Source organism: Cimex lectularius, unplaced genomic scaffold (assembly GCF_000648675.2).
Source record: "Cimex lectularius strain Harlan isolate CLEC.00 unplaced genomic scaffold, Clec_2.1 scaffold85, whole genome shotgun sequence".
NCBI lineage: Eukaryota > Metazoa > Arthropoda > Insecta > Hemiptera > Cimicidae > Cimex > Cimex lectularius.
In genome coordinates, this window is record NW_019392718.1 from 621079 (window position 1) to 640102 (window position 19024).

Below are 19024 nucleotides of genomic sequence, written 5' to 3' on the forward strand. Positions count from 1 at the left end.
GTTTTCTAATCAAGGGAATATAATAATAACAAGCAAGTAAATATAAATAAGACGTTTCATCCATTCTTAAATATTTCCTCCAATCAGCGGGTTCAAGGGAAAAATCTTTCATAAATTGATGTAGGTATTACGGCTTCTGTTCAGTAGCCACTTCTTACACCATTTCCTCGTCGGTTTTTTGCTTTTTATATATAAACAAACAGATATATATATATATATATATATATATATATATATATATATATATATATATAAACAAACAGCAGCTTAGCACAAGAGATCGTCATTCATTTTGAGGAAGTAATTCACTAGATGACGATAGACGACTGGCTGTGGAGCGATCGTGAATCCCCCTCAAATTTCAGGCACTCCAAATGGATCTATACGGCTCGGCGCGGTTCTATTTGGAGCGATCTTGAATGGCCACCTTACCTTCAAGATTTAGAAGTTATTTTCAGTATAATTTTCAATTTTCTTTTAATTTCAAATCACGGGAGTGAAATCCGCCAGCCGTTCAGATGGAACCTAGGTATCGTAATAATCTAAGACATCATATTATCCAGGACGTTGGTTATGTTGAGGGTTTAGGTGCTGCATTTCTGAGTACTGAAAAGAAGATTGGCGAGGACTACACACCCGTTCACTTCAATTTTAATTTTAATTCAATTTAATTTTAGTTTTTTTAATGATTTTCATTATTGGTTTCACCACACCAGCGCGCGCCCTAGCGGCGCCTACATTGTGCGTTATAACGTCCAACCTGTATTCATTCCCTACGATCAAAAATCCTTCGAACCATCGTCACTGTTCCTTTCTATCTATCCAATCTTAACATTGACAATGATCTTAATATCCAATACGACCGTGAAGTCGTAGTGAAAAACCACAGAAGTTTCACAAACAATTATCCAGTCACACAAGCCACGAAACCTTTCATCCCGCACCCTTCCAAACACTCATCATCAACCACTCAAGCGACATCGCGACCTCCTATATGTCAGTGAAAGTGATTAACGCTTATTAACAGAAGTAACTATTAATGAGAAGTTCCTCTTTTTTTATGTATATTTTTGTTTTGTTTTACTCTCTATGATGTTATCAAATTTACTTACTACTGGTAAAAAATAAAAAAATTTATTTTCAACTTATATTTTTAATGGTCACTATTGATTAATTAGAAAATAAATATCACCACAAGGTTTAAAGACAAATGAAAAACTTATCGTTGTTCTTCTTATTTCAGCAAATTAAAGGAAATAGGTGCTAAAAGTAATCCATGGATTTAAACGTCTCAATTTCCTAAGAGGTGGAAATTTCTTCAATTTGAACAATAAAAGTGAAGTAAACTCAGGAAAATGCTAACTCGTGGATGGGTTTTCTTTTTAATGGATATTGTTCGACTACAGTATCGCTTTTCCATTATTTTCAAAAGATCTAAAATTGCGATTAGTTTTGAAGATAAGCATTTACTGTAAACTGTTCTTTTTACATACAGCTTTGATTTCGAGGAATTTCAAGACACAGGAATGATACTTAAGTGAAATTCAATGATTGAAAATAGATTTAAAAAAATAAAAATTTAAAGAGTGTTGTTCTATTGTTTTTAAATCAGGGGATTCACTGTAGCCTTCGCAGTGATGTAAAAATATATGTGATTTTACTTAGTCTCTCCATTTAGTTGTACGAGCTAGAAATTTTTAGGTTTTGATTCTTTCCCTCGGGCCTAAAAAGTAGAAAATTTTCGTTAGTTTTTCGCTTTTAGACGGCGTTTTCAGTCGGTGGAGCGAGTAAGGATGGGTTGACCGGCGTCTTGAGCGCGTTGGCCGTCGATCCGTTGGACAGCCTTCCGCCCACGGCTCCCACCATCGTCATTGTCGTGCTTTCGCTCGCCGTCGATTCACGCTTCTTGTACGGAGCCACCTCGTGCTTCGAGTACAGCCTGGAAAGTGGTAAAACTGCGTCAGTTTAGCCTGAAATCGCTGGTGCGAGGCCCACTTCAATTACCTGATGCTTTCCGTCCTTGTGTTTGGCGACCAGTCTTTGCTGTACGTGTACCTCCTGTGGCCGATGTCACGGGATTCCTTCCAGCGGAGAAAGTGGTGACGGAATGTGTTCTGCACCTCCGTGTTAAGAAAGCAGTAGAACAAAGCCACTGAAAATCCCTGGAAAATGAACGAAAAAGTTATTTCGAATTTGGTATCATAAATACAACAATTAGTTGTACTTTTTAAAGGGTTATTTTTGTGCGCATAGTGTATAGCGTGTATAGCAGATGAAATTTCAATCGTTTTCTATTATATTTCCTTAACTTCTGCATTTGCAAACGCATGAAAAGTTGGAACTCGTCAAATTTTTTCCAGACATGAATCGGAACAGTTGAAACATTAGCTTAATTGAAAGTTAGCTACATTCTTCCACAAAGAGAAATAATATCGATAATTTAGATTGGAAGTGATATTCACGGACTTCTTCTATTTGTTTTTAATTCGCTTTTCTTTGCGCTATTGCTTGATTAGGAGATATTGCTTTAGGTTACAAAAGGGATTGACTGGATCTGTATGGCTGGAGAGGATTTTTATCGGCATCAGCAAAGGTAAGAATAAAACTAAAGGACAGGAGCAAAAACGCTACCTTGAGGAACTCCAGCTTTTACTGGATGGTATGAGAAAAGGGCAGTTCTTTCGCTAACAATGCCGGTCATCAAGGTTGCAGGTATGATTAGGTGATATGAAAAATAAATGCATTTTTAATTTTAATTAAGACCCAGAGACGCGGTCTTAGGCCTGCTCTAAAGAAATACTGCCGAGTAGTTCTGTTTCATTTCGAGAGAAGAAAAAATATGACGGAGTGTAAGCTAAAGCTTACAACCTAGTCAATATAGTAAATAAATAAATTATTATGTTTATGCAAGGTCTTGGCTGAGTTAAAAAAGTGAGTGTCACGAGCGGGATTCGAACCCACGACCTTCGGCTAAATACGCCGCTGCTCTAACCACTTGATCTATCGTGACTTCGATCCTCTCGGACACCAAATCTCCATCTCAACCTACAACCGTTCGAATTTTCCCTCTTTTTGCCATTTTCAAATGTGTAATCAGGATTCAACTCTCAGGGACTTATGAAGTGGTCACGGGGAGCTATTAGTGAAGTGATACTTCTTTTTCTTATTAAATATTAATCCATTTATGTTTTTTAGTGGTCAATTAACCAAGTTATTTTTTTCAATTAATTATTCTTTTTATTTTACCTCAACCAAGACCTTCCATAAAAAGAATAATTAGTTGATTGATGTAACTTGGTCAATTGACCACTAAAAACATAAATAAATAGTACATTAAACTGTCTGACTTGTATATACCCAGGAATATTATTGTTCCAAACAGTAATCTTGCAAGGGATGCTTAATTTCTTAGCATAAGCAATAAGCTCTAAAACCATACGCAGTGCAATAGGTAATCTCACAGGAGTAAACTGGGACCACAAGAAATTAAAACACCTAACCTGCAATCACTTTAACTTATTATTATTTTTAAGAAAAAGCCGTATGTTATTGTAGCTTTCATTGACGTGGAAATATCAGATTAAAAAAATTAAAGGTTCGTATTAGTGTAATGGAAAAATATTTGACGATAGACCCCTGGGAATAAAGTAAGAAAATAACGATTTCATTATGGACTCAACCGCGCCCTTGAATCGCCCAAGTAATTTCGTTTCTACGTTTCCGGTTTTGTCCAAAATCGACTCACTTGAGTTGAAAGAAGAATGGCCCTTATGTACTCGTAGATGTCCGTTTTAGGGCCGACGAGAAAAAAGATGTAGGTGACGCCGAGAAGTGGGATGAGGACGAGAAGTGCTTTCGATGCTTTGCGGTACTGTTGAGTCTCAACGTTGTTGCTGGATCTCAGCTTGGTGATGAGAACCTATAAAAAATGAAAAATTTTTAAGCTGAGTACAAGCAGTTCCGAAAAATAATTTTAAAATATAATGTTTAGTTAATTATTTAGAGAAACGATTTCCCGGATAAAAAAAAAATCAAGATGAAAATTAAGCATTAAGACATTAATGACCAAATCGCTATTTTTAATTACTAATGAATATGTGAAGATCGTGAATAAATAATTACATTTTATACTTAAAAAATATACAGTATACGAATAAAAACTAAAATAAAACTTTTAAAAAAGAGTGTGGTGATTAGTGACCGTTAATCGATAATTATTCAGAAATCGTGAGATGCGGTCTGGTGTGATGTAGGTTTCAGAGAAACATTTTCTTTATCGTGCCAACGTTTCGATCTTTATTGAGATCATCTTCAGGGCCCGGGATTTACAAACATTGTTTACATTTAACAAATACATTTAGGATGTGGAAAAGACTGCTGATAAGACGAAACAAGCAGTAGCAATCAGCAAAAAAGAGTACAAGGAAAAAAGTGACAAAATTATCACAGACACAAACACATACAGCAAAATCAAATCAGACCCTACTCCTTCTCTCATCAAACAGACAATCAAAATTCTCCAAGAAACACTTAAACGAAAAGAAATTGACACATAAACCTACAAATCACTCAAAACAACTCACCAACACCTCCGAAACTATATGGATCTGTAAAAACACATAACCCCGAACATCCTCTAAGACCCATAATTTCATTTGTAAACTCACCCACATAAAACATGACAAAATACCTAACCAACATACTCAACAACATCACAGATAACACATATAATGTAAATGATTCATTTCATTTCATTAACAAAATTAATAATATCCACATTCCCTCACACTCTCATATCCCTAGATGTTTCATCATTGTTTACCAACCAACATACCAATCGACACAACACTGAATATTAAAGATAAATGGCCCAACATAACACCACACACAACTCTATCAAAGAACACGTTCGTAACAATGATCCGACACTGCTGTGTTAACGGATACTTTACATACGACAATCAATTTTACAGTTATTTGGCATAGCCATGGGTAGCAACCTAGGCCCGATACTGGCAGACATAATAATGACACATCTATTAAATATAGTCATACCACAACTTCCTTTCACATTACTCTTCCTCACTAAATACGTAGATGATATATTGACAGCAGTTCCCACAGATCAAATTCAAACTACATTAGATACATTTAATAGCTTTCACCCACGCCTATAATTTACACATGAAATCGAAAACAACAAAAAAATACCATTTTTAGATACACTCGTAATAAAACAACCAGATGGCACATTAACCACAGATTGGTATCATAAACCAAGAAATACAGATCGCTACCTCAACTTTACATCTCACCATCCTTTTCATAAAATAATAAACACGGTCAAAGGGTTAGTTCACAGAATGATTACCCTAATCCATGAATCATTTCACCACAAGAACATAAAGATATACAAACAGATCCTCCATAACAATCTCTACCCTAAACGCATAATTAACAGAATAATCAACAACTACAACTCAACACTAACACCATCCACTATTACTAATAATACTACATTAAGTCTATCAAATACAAACAAACCAGCATACATTTCCGTGCCATTTATTCAAGGCCTATCACATAAATTAAACATATTTCTCTCGTCCGATAACTTCAAAATAGCTTTCAAAGATTATAAAACAATCCAAACACTTTTTTCCAAAATTAAAGATCCCACACCAATAACAAATAAATCTGACGTAATCTACAAGATCAACTGTTTAAACTGTCCAGCAACTTACATCGGTCTTACATCCCAATATCTAGACAAGAGAGTAAAGCAACATATCTATGATTGCAAAAAACCTAAGCAAAATCCTACAGCACTCGCTACCCACCATTTTGAACACCAACACAATTTCGACTTCAAAAATCCAAAAATATTACACACAGAACAAAACAAACATAAACGTAATTTCTTAGAAATGGTTTATATCAACAGAGATAAACACAGCATCAATTACAGAACAGATACATGTAAACTCAGTCGCAGCTACGCCAATATCATTAATCAAATTCAATACAGATAACATACCTATATCATCACATTACATTCCACACATCAAATATTTTTCACATAGTCTAATTTTCCAACAATTTAGCTTTCCTTTTCCTATTTATCCCTTTCTATATAATCCTGAAAGGATAATCTGGCCGAACCATTACCAACACATTTTTTCCCTTCGTCGGCTCTTTTCACCTCAAAGAAGCCGACGCCTTATACAAAAATGTCTTTTCTATACCGACTTCCTTCCCCACCCCTTCAAAATCCAACGTATATAAACATAAAACAGCAAAATCTCACTGGCACTCTCAACACGACACGCAAGAATGGCACAATTACACAGAAGACAAACACTTTGAGTGAGTAGAAATACTTTGATTGAATATAAAAAATATATTTTGCATTGTATAAATTCACTTTTCCACATCCTAAATGTATTTGTTAAATGTAAACAATGTTTGTAAATCCCAGGCCCTGAAGATGGTCTCAATAAAGATCGAAACGTTGGCACGATAAAGAAAATGTTTTTCTGAAACCTACATCACACCAGAGCGCATCTTACGATTTCTGAATAATTAAAAAAAAAAGTCTTTTGTGGAGCTGTAATTCGTAGTCATGTGATTTTAATTCTTTATTCAATAATTTTACTGATCTTTCTCTTATCTTCAAATATTTATCATAGGTCTATCTGTATAGTTTTTAATATATTTTAAAATTTGTTTCCATTTATTTCTAGTCAAATATCCCCTAGATCATCTCATCGATCACAAGTAATCAATGTATGTTTTATTATGTTGTTTATATTGTATTTTATTCACTGTATGCTTGCCTGTTCATCGGTATTACAAACTTTATGAAAGGTATTGGTTGAGATAAAAAAGTCAATGTCACGATAGGGATTCGAACCCACGACCTTCGGCTAATACGCCGCTGCTCTACCACTTGAGCTATCGTGACTTCAATCTCTTCGGACATTTGAAAAATGGCAAAATGGGAAAATTCGTATCTCATATCAACCCACCTTTCGAATTTTCCCATTTTGCCATTTTTCAAATGTCCGAGGAGATTGAAGTCACGATAGCTCAAGTGGTAGAGCAGCGGCGTATTAGCCGAAGGTCGTGGGTTCGAATCCCTCTCGTGACACTGACTTTTTATCTCAACAAATACCTTTCATAAAGATTAATCAATTGAAAAGAAGTTATTTGGTCAATCGGACCACGAATTATAATGGTTTTATAAACATTGAATTAACCTAACACACTTTCATCATATATTATCATTCCTCTGTAATTTTAAGGTTACGTTGTATAGACATCTAAGGGAAAGAAAAAAGTAAACCTGTAAGAATACAAAGAGTCAATATCTAGATTGAAACTGAGGCACAAAAACGCCTTGATGATTTTTAGGAACACGCAAACATTATTGTTTGGCCCAACAAAGCACCGTGGTCACTGTTTGAAAAACCTAGGAATCATCCTTGTAACCGAGTTATGTACATTTTCATTTGGTCGAGCTCCAATACAAATATTAAAATAAAGTGGGAAAATAACGAAATTGACTTATTAAATAAATTTAGCTGTAACATTTGTAAGCCTACAAAAGAAGTTTTGTTCTTTGTTTTCAACATGGGCTCTTTTTATAACCCAATGTCAGTAACAGGTTTTGCTACATTTACTGGTCCTAATTTATGTTAACAAGGGCAAAGGAAGAATTTATTCTTCCCGACTGCTCTTCCTTTTTCACCAAATCCTGAAAAAGCTTTGCTGTTTTTATGCCGGTCGGAACGAAATGAAATCAGAACCTGCGCCAAATTAGATCGACAACGTGGCAACGACCGTTTGAATGCCGAAGCATATAAATTTCTCATGTCAGTGAAGTTGTATAAAAAGGTTTCGTGTAAAAAAAGTGTGATGCGATATGAATAACGTGCCAGGATTAAAAAAAAATGGTTTTACAATAAAATAAAATTTTCATTTGACTTTTTTTATCGCGAACCAGCAAAACGGACAAGTTTACCTAGAGCAAATAATTACTTCGAGCTTGTAAACTGTTGGCAAAAGCAATTAACCGACCCCTTGCCCAGTTTACTTTCGATCGTGTATATGGCAAAGGCCCAGCTCTGGCCGGCGATAGATTTCCGAGTATTCGCAGACACACATAGTTTGCTCCGAAATGTCCGATACGGAAAACCGCAGGCCCTTTCAGAATTTCATCGGCGGCCTATGCCTTCGACGGGAAACCATTTCTAATTCTCGAGGAATCTACAAAGAGTTCGATTAGAGAAATATTTCCAAACCGCAATGGCTGAAATCCCTCGAATTAAATTCTCAATTAAACTGTTAGACTGTTGGAACGACACGCCAATTCCTAGTTTGCAGAAAATTTGGCAGGACTTCCCCAAGGTGTCATCCTAGGACCTAAACACCACAACACCAACAGAAATTTGACATGTCAAAAGTTAATGTACATTTTAGAGATAATGATTAAACATCTACAATTTAGAGGTTTCGGTTTATGCCATCCGATACCAATACTTTCTCCTCCATACTTTTCTCTTGATATTTTTACTCATTTGATACTTTTGGTGAGATATAACCAAAAATAAGTACATACATCCTCTCACATTTGTTGGCACATTGGAATTACAAGTCCCCAGACAATTAGCAATACCAGAGAGACTTTAGACATCACCGTACAATTGGTGACATCAGTGGGAACACAAGACATCCTTACAAATCTTTTAAGACCAATTATGTTACAAAATATCGTCACATTTGTTGTCACCAGTGAGATTATAAGAAATATTAAAACGATTGGTGAGCGACATTATTGGTATAACATGACATCCTCAAACATTTTTGATAACAGTGGGATTAAATGAAACCCCACACAATTATTGGCAAGTTGGATTATAAGCAGTGTTGGGCAAAAATTAGTCATGTCTAATGATTAATGATTGATCACTCAGACCGTTAGTCATGACTGGTAGTAAGTGACTAATTTAGTCATTCGTCACCATATTTGATTGATGGCTAAATTAGTCATGATTAGTAATTAAATACGAGGCATGACTAATTTAGTCACAATATAGTTGGTCATGACTAAATTTCGATAAATCATGTTCAAATGGGTGCGCAAAAAACGAAAAATACACAACTTCATCACTTTTAAAAAATTTTCTAACAGAAATTTATTTCATCAAAACGAAAATTCGTCAACACCTTATTTAACAAAAATCCATCTTCCAACTATAAGTAAAACTACGTTCTTATGAAAATCCAAAAAATAATGATAATAATAAAAAAAATAGAATAAAATCTTAGAACAAGCTACGCTTTGGAAAGTAAATGTTTACATAACCGATTAATGGAAAAAGTATTTCTTAGAATTAAAATTTATTCCACTTAAAAGGAGAGATTTCTACATTATTTGGAAAATACACCATCTAGGGGTCTTGAATGTAATAAAATAGACATGTAGAATAATTATGCAACTTTGGTTTTGTTTATGATAACACTTTTTGAATGTTGGCCCTGAGCACGACTCTTATCTCAAAATTTTTATCCGCAGTCTGTTGGATTTTGGTAAGTTTGTCATTGTAGCCAGAGTTGGGCAAAATCTAACTACTTCAATCATGATTAAGAATTTTGATTGAAGTTTAATCATGATTGAATTAGTCATGAGTAAATTAATCATTGCATGATTTAGTCATACCTCATGACTGAATTAATTAAAATCACATAATGATTGAATTAGTCATGAGTAAATTAATCATTGTATGATTTAGTCATACCTCATGACTGAATTAATTAAAATCACATAATGATTAATTTACTCATGACAAATTCAATGATGATTAAACTTCAATCAAAATTCTTAATCATGATTGAATTAGTTAGATTTTGCCCAACTTTGATTATAAGACATCTTCAAATAATTTGTGAGCGACTTCACTGGGATTGCATGACATCCTCAAATGTTGTTGATACCAGAGGGATTAAATGAAATCCCCACACAATTATTGGCATCAGTTGGAATATAAGATGTCTCCAATCAAAATGAGAGCGATATCATTAGGATTACATGACATCCTCACACATTTGTTGAACACCAGTGGGATTAAAATCTTCCTCACAATATGCGGACACTACTTGGATACAAGACATCGCCACAAAAGCGATGAAACTAGTGGTTTTTACAAGGCATTTCCAGACAATTTCTGATACCAGAGGGATAATAAAATAATTCCTCCCATAATTTTTGAGATCAGTCTGATTAAATGACATCCTCACATTTTTGTTGATACCAGTGGGATTAGAAGTCACCTCCAAGCTATTGCTGACATTATTAGGACAACATGACATTCTCACATATTTGTTGACCGGATTAAAAAGATTATAGTGGGATTAAAAGACAATGCCATAAATGTTCGGTGTGTTCTAAATACATAACTGTTTTATTTTATTTTTACATCCTTGTCTTTTTTCCCGTTTTCATGCTATATCCTAAATCTTACTTTTTTACATATTCAAGTCATATTTTTCTCTTGTCCGATACTTTTGAAGTATTGATCCAATACGGGCATTTGACGAATATTACAATGCTTCAAAAACTTGTACGACCAGTCGGTAGCTCGAATCTGGACAAAACATAATTTTCGACAGGCTTTTGGAATATGAGAGCAGCATGGATTTAGAGGACGAACTCTCCAGAAGGATTAATGATCGGAGGATAAAGACGCTAATGTACTCAGATGACATAGTGCTCATAACTTCTACACCTGCTGCTCTACAGTCTAATAAGATAAAGTTTCTAAACGTATACTGTGAGAAGTGACACTTAAGAAATGCTTACGCTTGTATGTTTGAAAATTCGCTTAAATTAATTTTTATAATGGTTCAATTTGTACTTTCTACTATATCAACAGTCTTCGCTTGTTAAAAGCTTTTACCAATTTCTATAAAGCGCATTGGGTTGCTTAATCTTTTCGATATTGTATCTTAGCGTGTATTTGTTACAGTGTTAACATTACTTGGGTGTGGTATTGTGTTAAAATATGCAAGAAACCCGATGGGTCCAAGTATAGAGACTTGAAGAGCACCGGCAGTAATAAGGATTCAGAAATAATTGCCCGGAAAACCCAAACACATATTTACAGCGTAATATCTGGAGTATAAGCAGGGAGTGACTAGATGCCACTTCTATTTCATCAAATTTGTATAAAACATCAACGATCTGCCGGAGAATTGAGTACTTTATTCAGTTTGATCGAAGTATTTTGTTGCTAAAACCCTACGAACTTTATTAAGCTCTTGACAGCTTACGTCAATAACCCTGCCATCTTGATCAGATTTCAACTTGGACATTTCAAACCAAGTTGAGCTTATATTACGTGGTTTTAAAGATAAACACAAATAGCTTGTTAAAAGTACAATTATTACAAAACAATTTTTACAAATATAAAAGAAATCTCTGTTTAAACCATATCAATCAAGTTTTTCCATTACTCGGTATTTTTTTATAACTGTGTTAATGGAAATTTTTCAAAAGTAGAAAATGCCTTAGGGGAAAAGTTTTTGGAATTTTTGTCTTGTCAGGGAAAAGACACAAGAACGGCTTTGATGTTAAAGTTCCGAGGGAGGACTGACCCATCCGAGGGACATCATGGACAACAGCCGAAAAAAGTACTTTTCGTACATTGAGAAATTTTTTGACGTGATCTTTGAATAAATAATTTATTATTTTCATTTTACTAGGTTTAGAAACCTAGTAAACCCAAGTTTATAGTGCAAATTTAAATTTTTTTCTTTCTAGATTTATAATTTTCTTTGTAGATTAAAAAAAACAGGATAAAAAAGGATTTAAAAGCCTGACATAACTAAAGCTTGCGTGTATATTCGAGAGGAATGACCAGAATGAACATTTGCGTGTTTTGCCAGAATGTGCTGATCGAATCGGTATTCTGCCAGGTTGAGCCTAAAAATTTATTTGTACTCGTAAATTGCTACATTTTTTGATCGTCGTATCATCCTTCGCGTGCTATCCTGGTTGTGCAATTTTTCATTCTACTGTGTGGACTTTTAAGCAGGCACATCGCTCAGCAAACTACCTAAAAGGGCTTTATAATTCAATATCAACTGAACATGATTATTCAGTCGTAACATGAAGTAAAACTAACATACAGCTTTTTAACCTAATTAAGTTGGCAAAACAAATTATCCACCAATGTCATTTACGAACAAGCAAAAAGACATAAAAGTACACTGTCTAAAGTTATGTATGAAAGCATATCGAATTACCTCGTAAATAATGACTGTGTAATATATAACTACCAGTGACACACCGCACCGGGTCACTTCAAAATAAAATATACTTGTTTGATTTATTTTAAATGATAAGGTTTGTGAATGGATTGAAAACTTGGAAAAATAAAAGTAAAAACTATAGCAAAATTATTACTATTCAAAGGCTTTTTTTTATTATGGGCAATATCAATAATATTATAAAATCAACAGATTACCCACGCCTATATTAATGACAAAAGTTTAGTACTAAATAAATAATAAATAAATTACTAAATAGTTGACCAGTCGCCCATTATTGTAAAACAGGCGTAGTAAGTTACTGGAGTGTACTTTTCGGGCGTAGTCAAAGAAAGAATACACCCAAAGATCAAGATTTGATAAATGAAACAATTTTAATTTCAAAAGTCTTCTAAATTCAAAAGAAATAACAAAGTACTAAAATATAATATGTACAAATTATAATTCTTCTGTAAATCCAGGTAATAGAATTTACCCAATCATGAGAAATGTTGCAAAATATAATAACGTTCGTTTGTGCATTACATAATATTTTTAATTGCAGATATGAAGTTTTACGAGTGAATTTGCTTTCTTCAAGTACGCATCTCTTTTGGATTCATTTCCTGCCGTCAAGTTTTGCAGGCCAGATTTTTTAGAATCTTTATCCCGCTATGAATGTAAAATAATAATTTTTTATAATATATATTTAATATATACTATTTAAAAAAATAATATAAATAATTAAGTACATTAAGCACAGGAGATTAGTATCATGTATTTTTTAAACTCTGTTACCTCATTAGATGTATTTTTTTGGTTGGTTGGAAAAGAAAACGTAAGGATTCTGTATAATAGTTATATGAAAGAATGCTGAAAGAAAACAGGAAAGTTAATACGGCATACTTTCCTATTTATGCTAGCTTATTTATCTCACTCATTAACTTCGCTGCAATATTGGCTGTTACAGAAATTACCCCCTGTCCACCTAATTGTATAAAGTTTAACGCAGTTGCGTCATCACCACTAAGCAAAATAAAATTTTTATTATTTAGCAACCTGCGAATGCGATTCATGCACTTAAGTCACCGCTGGCTTCTTTAAGGGCAACGATATCATTAGCAGGTTACCGAATTACTTATATGTCCTTTTATTACAATAATTTATATTCAAATTTGTGATTTTTCAAATCATATATTATGTCGAATTAAACGTAAAAAAGTTCGTTTTTTCATTGGTGCGAAAGTCGTGTCATCAAGAAGTCAAACAAAATTTTGGCATTGAACGCTATCAGGCTCGCACGGATCGGCTCAAAGAAGTCATATTTTTCTCGTGATTTCTGCACGATGTAAACAACATAAACGTATATCTGAAAAATAACCCTTTATCAACAAAACGAGTGTCACCAAAAGTGCTATTGCTCAGCAACTTCGTGCAATCACCGAAAACATTTTTCACACAGTCCAGTTTATGACACATGGCCTTATTATCCTAAATCCGTAACTTTTTTTATGTTTTCTAGTTTACTTGAAACATTATTTTTAACTTTTCACAGAGGCAATTTATCAGATAATTGATTGATAAATATCGGCGTTTGCTAAGTAAGTTTCCATAACGGCGCGCAAGAGCAACACTTCTCCAACACTCACAGGCCTTGCGGGTTTAGTATTCAGGTGTTGCCGTGTCTACAAATCTAATATACTGTGTTCAATACGGCGACACATTTATACTAAACCCGCAAGACCTGTGAGTGTTGGAAAAGAGTTGGTGTTTTCGCCAAAGTAATTAGCGTAAATATTTTGTTTCTGTTTAAAGCTGATCCATTTCCTTGTGCCCTAATCCCTAAAACGGGCCGATAGGGCACTGCGTCTGCAACTGGCTCCCGTCGTTACTTCTCTCATGCGTCCGAGAGACACGAACGTCTTGCTTCCGTGCAAACATTTTATTTAGTTTTAGCATTCGTTAGGCTAGAAAGTTATTTTCAGTTTAGTTTTCTTTTCATTTCAAATCACGGGAGTGATATCCGCCAGCCGCCGATAGAAGAGGTTCGGACGGAACCTAGCAGGTATTGTAGTAATCTAAGCCATCATATGATTCAGGGCCTTGGTTATATTGAGGGTTTAGGTACTGCATTGCTGGCTACCGAACAGAAGATTGGCGAGGACTACCCATCTCAGGTGTTGGAGTTTTATTTTAATAGCATTTTATTTTATTATTTTTTTATTAGTTTCGCGACCACACCAGCGCGCGCCTTATTTACCAGCGCCTACAGGGTTGGACTTGTGCGCCGTTAGGGAAACTTACGAGGAAACACCGATATTTATCAATATAATAATATTTAATCAATTTTTAACAGGGATATTTCAATATGATAAAGAACAATTGCAACATTTCTCATGATTGGGTAAATGCTATTAGCTGGATTTATACAAGAATTGTGATTTGTTCATTTGTATACATACATTATTTTTTGTACTTTGTCATTTCAGATAAAGGAATGTTTTAATCTTAACGACACTGACATGGTTGAAACCAGTAAAATCTCACATTACTCAATTAATTCAAATTCAGAGTATGAAACGGTAAGTTTTTTTAAATGTATTTACATTTAAATATAATTTATACAACGCGCGCCGTTAGGGAAACTTACGAGCAAACGCCGATATTTATCAATCAATTATCTGAAAAATTGTGTCTGTTAAAAGTAAAAAAAAGTTCACAAAACAACTAGAAAGCTTAAGAATTTAGGATAATAAGAGAGAGGGAGTGGGACCGAGGGAGGGGGAGGGAGAGAGAGAGAGTGAGGGAAGGATTGCTAGAGGGATTGCTAGAGGGAGTGAGTGAGGAGGGGGAGAGTGAGGAGGGGGAGAGAGAGGAAGGGGGAGAGATAGGAAGGGGAGAGAGAAGAAGGGGTGAGAGAGGGAGAGGTGAGAAGGAGGGAGCGGTGAGAAGGAGGGAGGGAGAGAGAGAAAGAGAGAGAGAGAGAGAGGGAGAGAGACAGAGAGAGACAGAGAGAGTGAGAGAGAGTGAGAGAGAGAGAGAGAGAGAGAGAGAGAGAGAGAGAGAGTGAGAGTTCCTTTCCCTGGAAGGGGTCCGCTTTCTCCTTATCCCGCTACTCCAGCTACTCCACATGTCCTGGGACCCAGCAGAGGTTGACTTTATTTTGCATACGTAATTTATTTGGTTTAATTTTACAATTCAGCACCATCTTTGAGCTAATGATGTTTGAACTTAGAGCTTTGGTGCTTGCTTGGCTATCTGGCATGATAACTATATTCTTGTTGTTGTACCCTTTGTTCAGATTGAACTGGGTACATCTCTGAATTGCATGTACTTCAGGCTGGAGATTAGAGGTATATTTTCATATGGGGTCTGGGTATTAGGTTGCAAGTTAATTTACAAATCTTTACTACTGTTTACATATAGTGTAAAAAACATCTATTTATTTGTTATAACTGATTGAACCAAAATAATGTTTTATATATTGTCAACCAATTATATGGGCTTTGGGCATGAATAATTTTCACTACCCATGGTAAAAAAAGGCTAAATCATGCTTGGAAATTTGGGGAAATGGGATTTATTTAATGCCTTTTGATCCTAAATGCTCGTTTAATTTGATGCCTAAGAGTGTGTTTCATAATTTTTTAAACCATTTCTAACAGTTTTTTTGCATTTTAAATAAAAAAATATAAATAAAACGAAATAAATAATTTTTTTAACTCTGATAATTAGACTTTTACACCTTTATATTTAAAAGATAAGAAAAAGTATATAAACATACATACGTTGTAATTCATTTATGTGATAAAAACAGTAAAGCTTCTAGGTTGTTGTAATTGATTGGGAGAATATGAATTCTTGATTGTTGACTGTGTTTAAAATGGAGATTATTAATGAAAATTTATACAATAGAGTCACGATTTTTATGTGAAACAGTATATTAAAATGCGTGAACTGTAAAACAGAAATTATTATGTGCCATTCTGATAAACGATTCTGCTGAAATCTTTTAATTTGAAAGCCCACGAATCCCGGACGCTCGTAATAACAGCCCGAAAGTTATGTGACTGGCTGGCTAATGAAAAACGTATCTGAGAAAATGGGAAACGGCCTGGCAGATTGAATTGTCAGGCAAGTACAAACTCCGGAAAGTTTCGAGTCAACGTACACTGCATAAATGGGAATCGTTGGATCACTTGTTCCTCGAAGAGAAAGTTAACTGTGAAAGGATGTTTATAGGAAAAACAAAATTATGAAAATATATTTTATATAACACTAATGTAATATAATATGCAGAAAAACATGTAACATGAGTAATATGTTAGAAGAAAATAATCTGTAGGGCATAATAGAAAGTGAGGATAACAATTTTTCTTAAGGCAGGTATCAATAGCCGTCACATTATCCTTTTGAATGTGTCCACTGGTCACCGCCCACCCACGTCTTATGTCCGGCACATGTTTTGTAAACATTTTGTAACTATTCTGAACAATATGGATGTCACTAAGAGCTCCATTTTTGGAAGAAAAAAATATAAATCTTTTGAAATCTTTAAGAGATATTTTTACCTTTCCTTTTCTTAATTGAGTCAAAATTTTCCCACAGTCTTTGGAAAAAAAGTTCAGTAGTTACTTAGAGTGATCCTTTCACAGAAGAGAAGGAAAAGAAATTACAATAAAGGGGAAGCAATTGCCGAAGATCTAACTGATAATCTGAAAACCTCTTTTTGTTTCATATATGAGAAAAGAATGACTTCTCGTTTTGCTTCTTAAGAATGGTTTTGACAATTTGATCTTCAATAAGAAATAACTTAGTTTCTTGCTAAACTATATTTTGACGTAATTTGCAAAGTCGTTTGGTCACTTTGCCAGAATATTATTTGGCAGCTAGCCTTAGTAATACCAGCCTTTGGACAATATCGTATTTTAGATATTGAAATATATATTTTATGACTGAGAAAAAACATACAATTGCATTTTGTGTTTTCAATTTTAAAACAAAGTTCGAGGGATTTGCTGCTTTTTACGTAAATTTTTTTTGGCTAACTACTTATTTTTTACCGGTGGCTTATGGAATTTTGATCAAGATGAAATATGTAATTTTTTTATGAGATCTTTCTTTTGTTTAACGTATAAAACCCAATACTTTTTATGATTTAAAATTGTAGAAAGGGTTTTGTTTCCTATTTCAGCGTGATGGATGAACGGACTAGTTTTCAAATTTTACAAGTCTTTCTGAATAGAAAATGATTTTCAGCATTAAAATCAGGTTTTTTATTAAAAAAAAAAACAACTTTGAACATGGTGTTTCCAACGTTTCGTTGAAAATAAAACCCACATGCAAATTTATGTAAATGCTCTTGGCTGTTTATCAAGGCCGATATTTCAGTTGAGCATTTTGACACGAGCCTTTCTCTTTTCTGTTGGACATGGCATTAACAGTACGGATTAGCTATTCAACCGGTATTATGAACTTGTATAATTTGAACTATCGCGTTGGAAAAGGCCTGGAAGTTATGAGGCTGACGAGCGGGAGTGGGAATTTGCTTGATTGGGGCTCTTTACACGAATTTTGGCTATTCATGGACTCACCAGCATGATCATGAAGAGGAATATGAGGTTGACCCCGAGGACTAGAAGAGCCGCAGACTGGTCGATCCAGTCGCTCCAATGCGGCGTCAACCAAGAACAGCTATTCCGATCGAGCTCCTCTGATGCCTGAAAAAAAAACACATTCAAAAGTTGTTATATAAAATGTAGATTAATTATATTTGGGTCTAGACTGTAGTGGAATTATTTATTCGAAGCTATATTTGTTAGTTCAAATTCTCTGAAGTCTATCAGGCAAATATTGTTTCTATTATTGTCATTTAGATCATACTGGTGACCAAATAACAGACATTTTGTTTTTGATTGTACATATTTAGATACCAGTAAATGACAAAAAATACTTAATTGTAGCAAACACAAACAGTCACGCGAACAAAACGGGGTCACATACGCAAACAAACGAAAAACAAACGCGCACTGCAAACGAACATGAACACAAATGACCACAACAACTCTAGCAAACAAATATCCACACCAACAACCACGAATTTTCACGCGATGAATCATACATACAAACAACTTACCATCATGAATCCAAACGAACACAGATACTTGAAGAAAGCCATTGTATATACAAACGCAGACACTCACACAAAAAACCAACATATAATCAAATACAGGCACTCACAAAAAAAAACGCAGACACTCGCCCACCAAACAAACATACATACAGCCACAGACATTTATTTACTATCAGTAACAATAACTGTTAAATAATAAAAATTATTTATTATTGGGCACTCTTAACACGACAGACAAGAATGACACATCTACACGGAAAACAAACACTTTGAGCCCTGAAAATGATCTCAATAAAGATCGAAACGTTTGCACGATAAAGAAATTGTTTTTCTAAGTACCAGACCGCATCTCACGACCTCCAAATAATTAATAAAAATTAAATTAATTAAAATAAAAATAAATGCTAGCTTGCAATAACGTAAAATTCGCAACGCCATTGAGCGTATATTATGTTTAAATGTCTAAATGAAAAATTAATAATAAGGAATAAATTGTACTTATAATTAACGTAATCAATCACATGTATTACTTTAAGTAACAGTAGAAATAAATTCGTCGATTCCAGGGTGTACTGGGTGCAA

General features: G+C 34.4%; 1 protein-coding gene across 6 annotated transcripts in view; it reads right to left on the bottom strand.

Annotated features, from left to right (window-relative positions):
- Positions 1-242: 242 nt before the first annotated feature.
- The window catches only part of LOC106668989 (diuretic hormone receptor-like), a 288654-nt gene continuing 269872 nt past the window's right edge, over positions 243-19024 (bottom strand). For 5 of the 6 annotated variants that reach the window (XM_014398227.2, XM_014398242.2, XM_014398218.2 and 2 more), the window contains 4 exons: positions 17904-18029; positions 3746-3919; positions 2005-2162; positions 243-1939 (listed from right to left, as the gene is read on the bottom strand). In XM_014398227.2, coding sequence (XP_014253713.1) covers positions 1759-1939; positions 2005-2162; positions 3746-3919; positions 17904-18029 — 639 coding nt within the window. In that variant the 3' untranslated portion in view covers positions 243-1758. Of the gene's footprint in view, positions 1956-2004; positions 2163-3745; positions 3920-17903; positions 18030-19024 lie in introns of all 6 variants that reach the window. The other variant, XM_014398258.2, reaches the window with a different exon arrangement.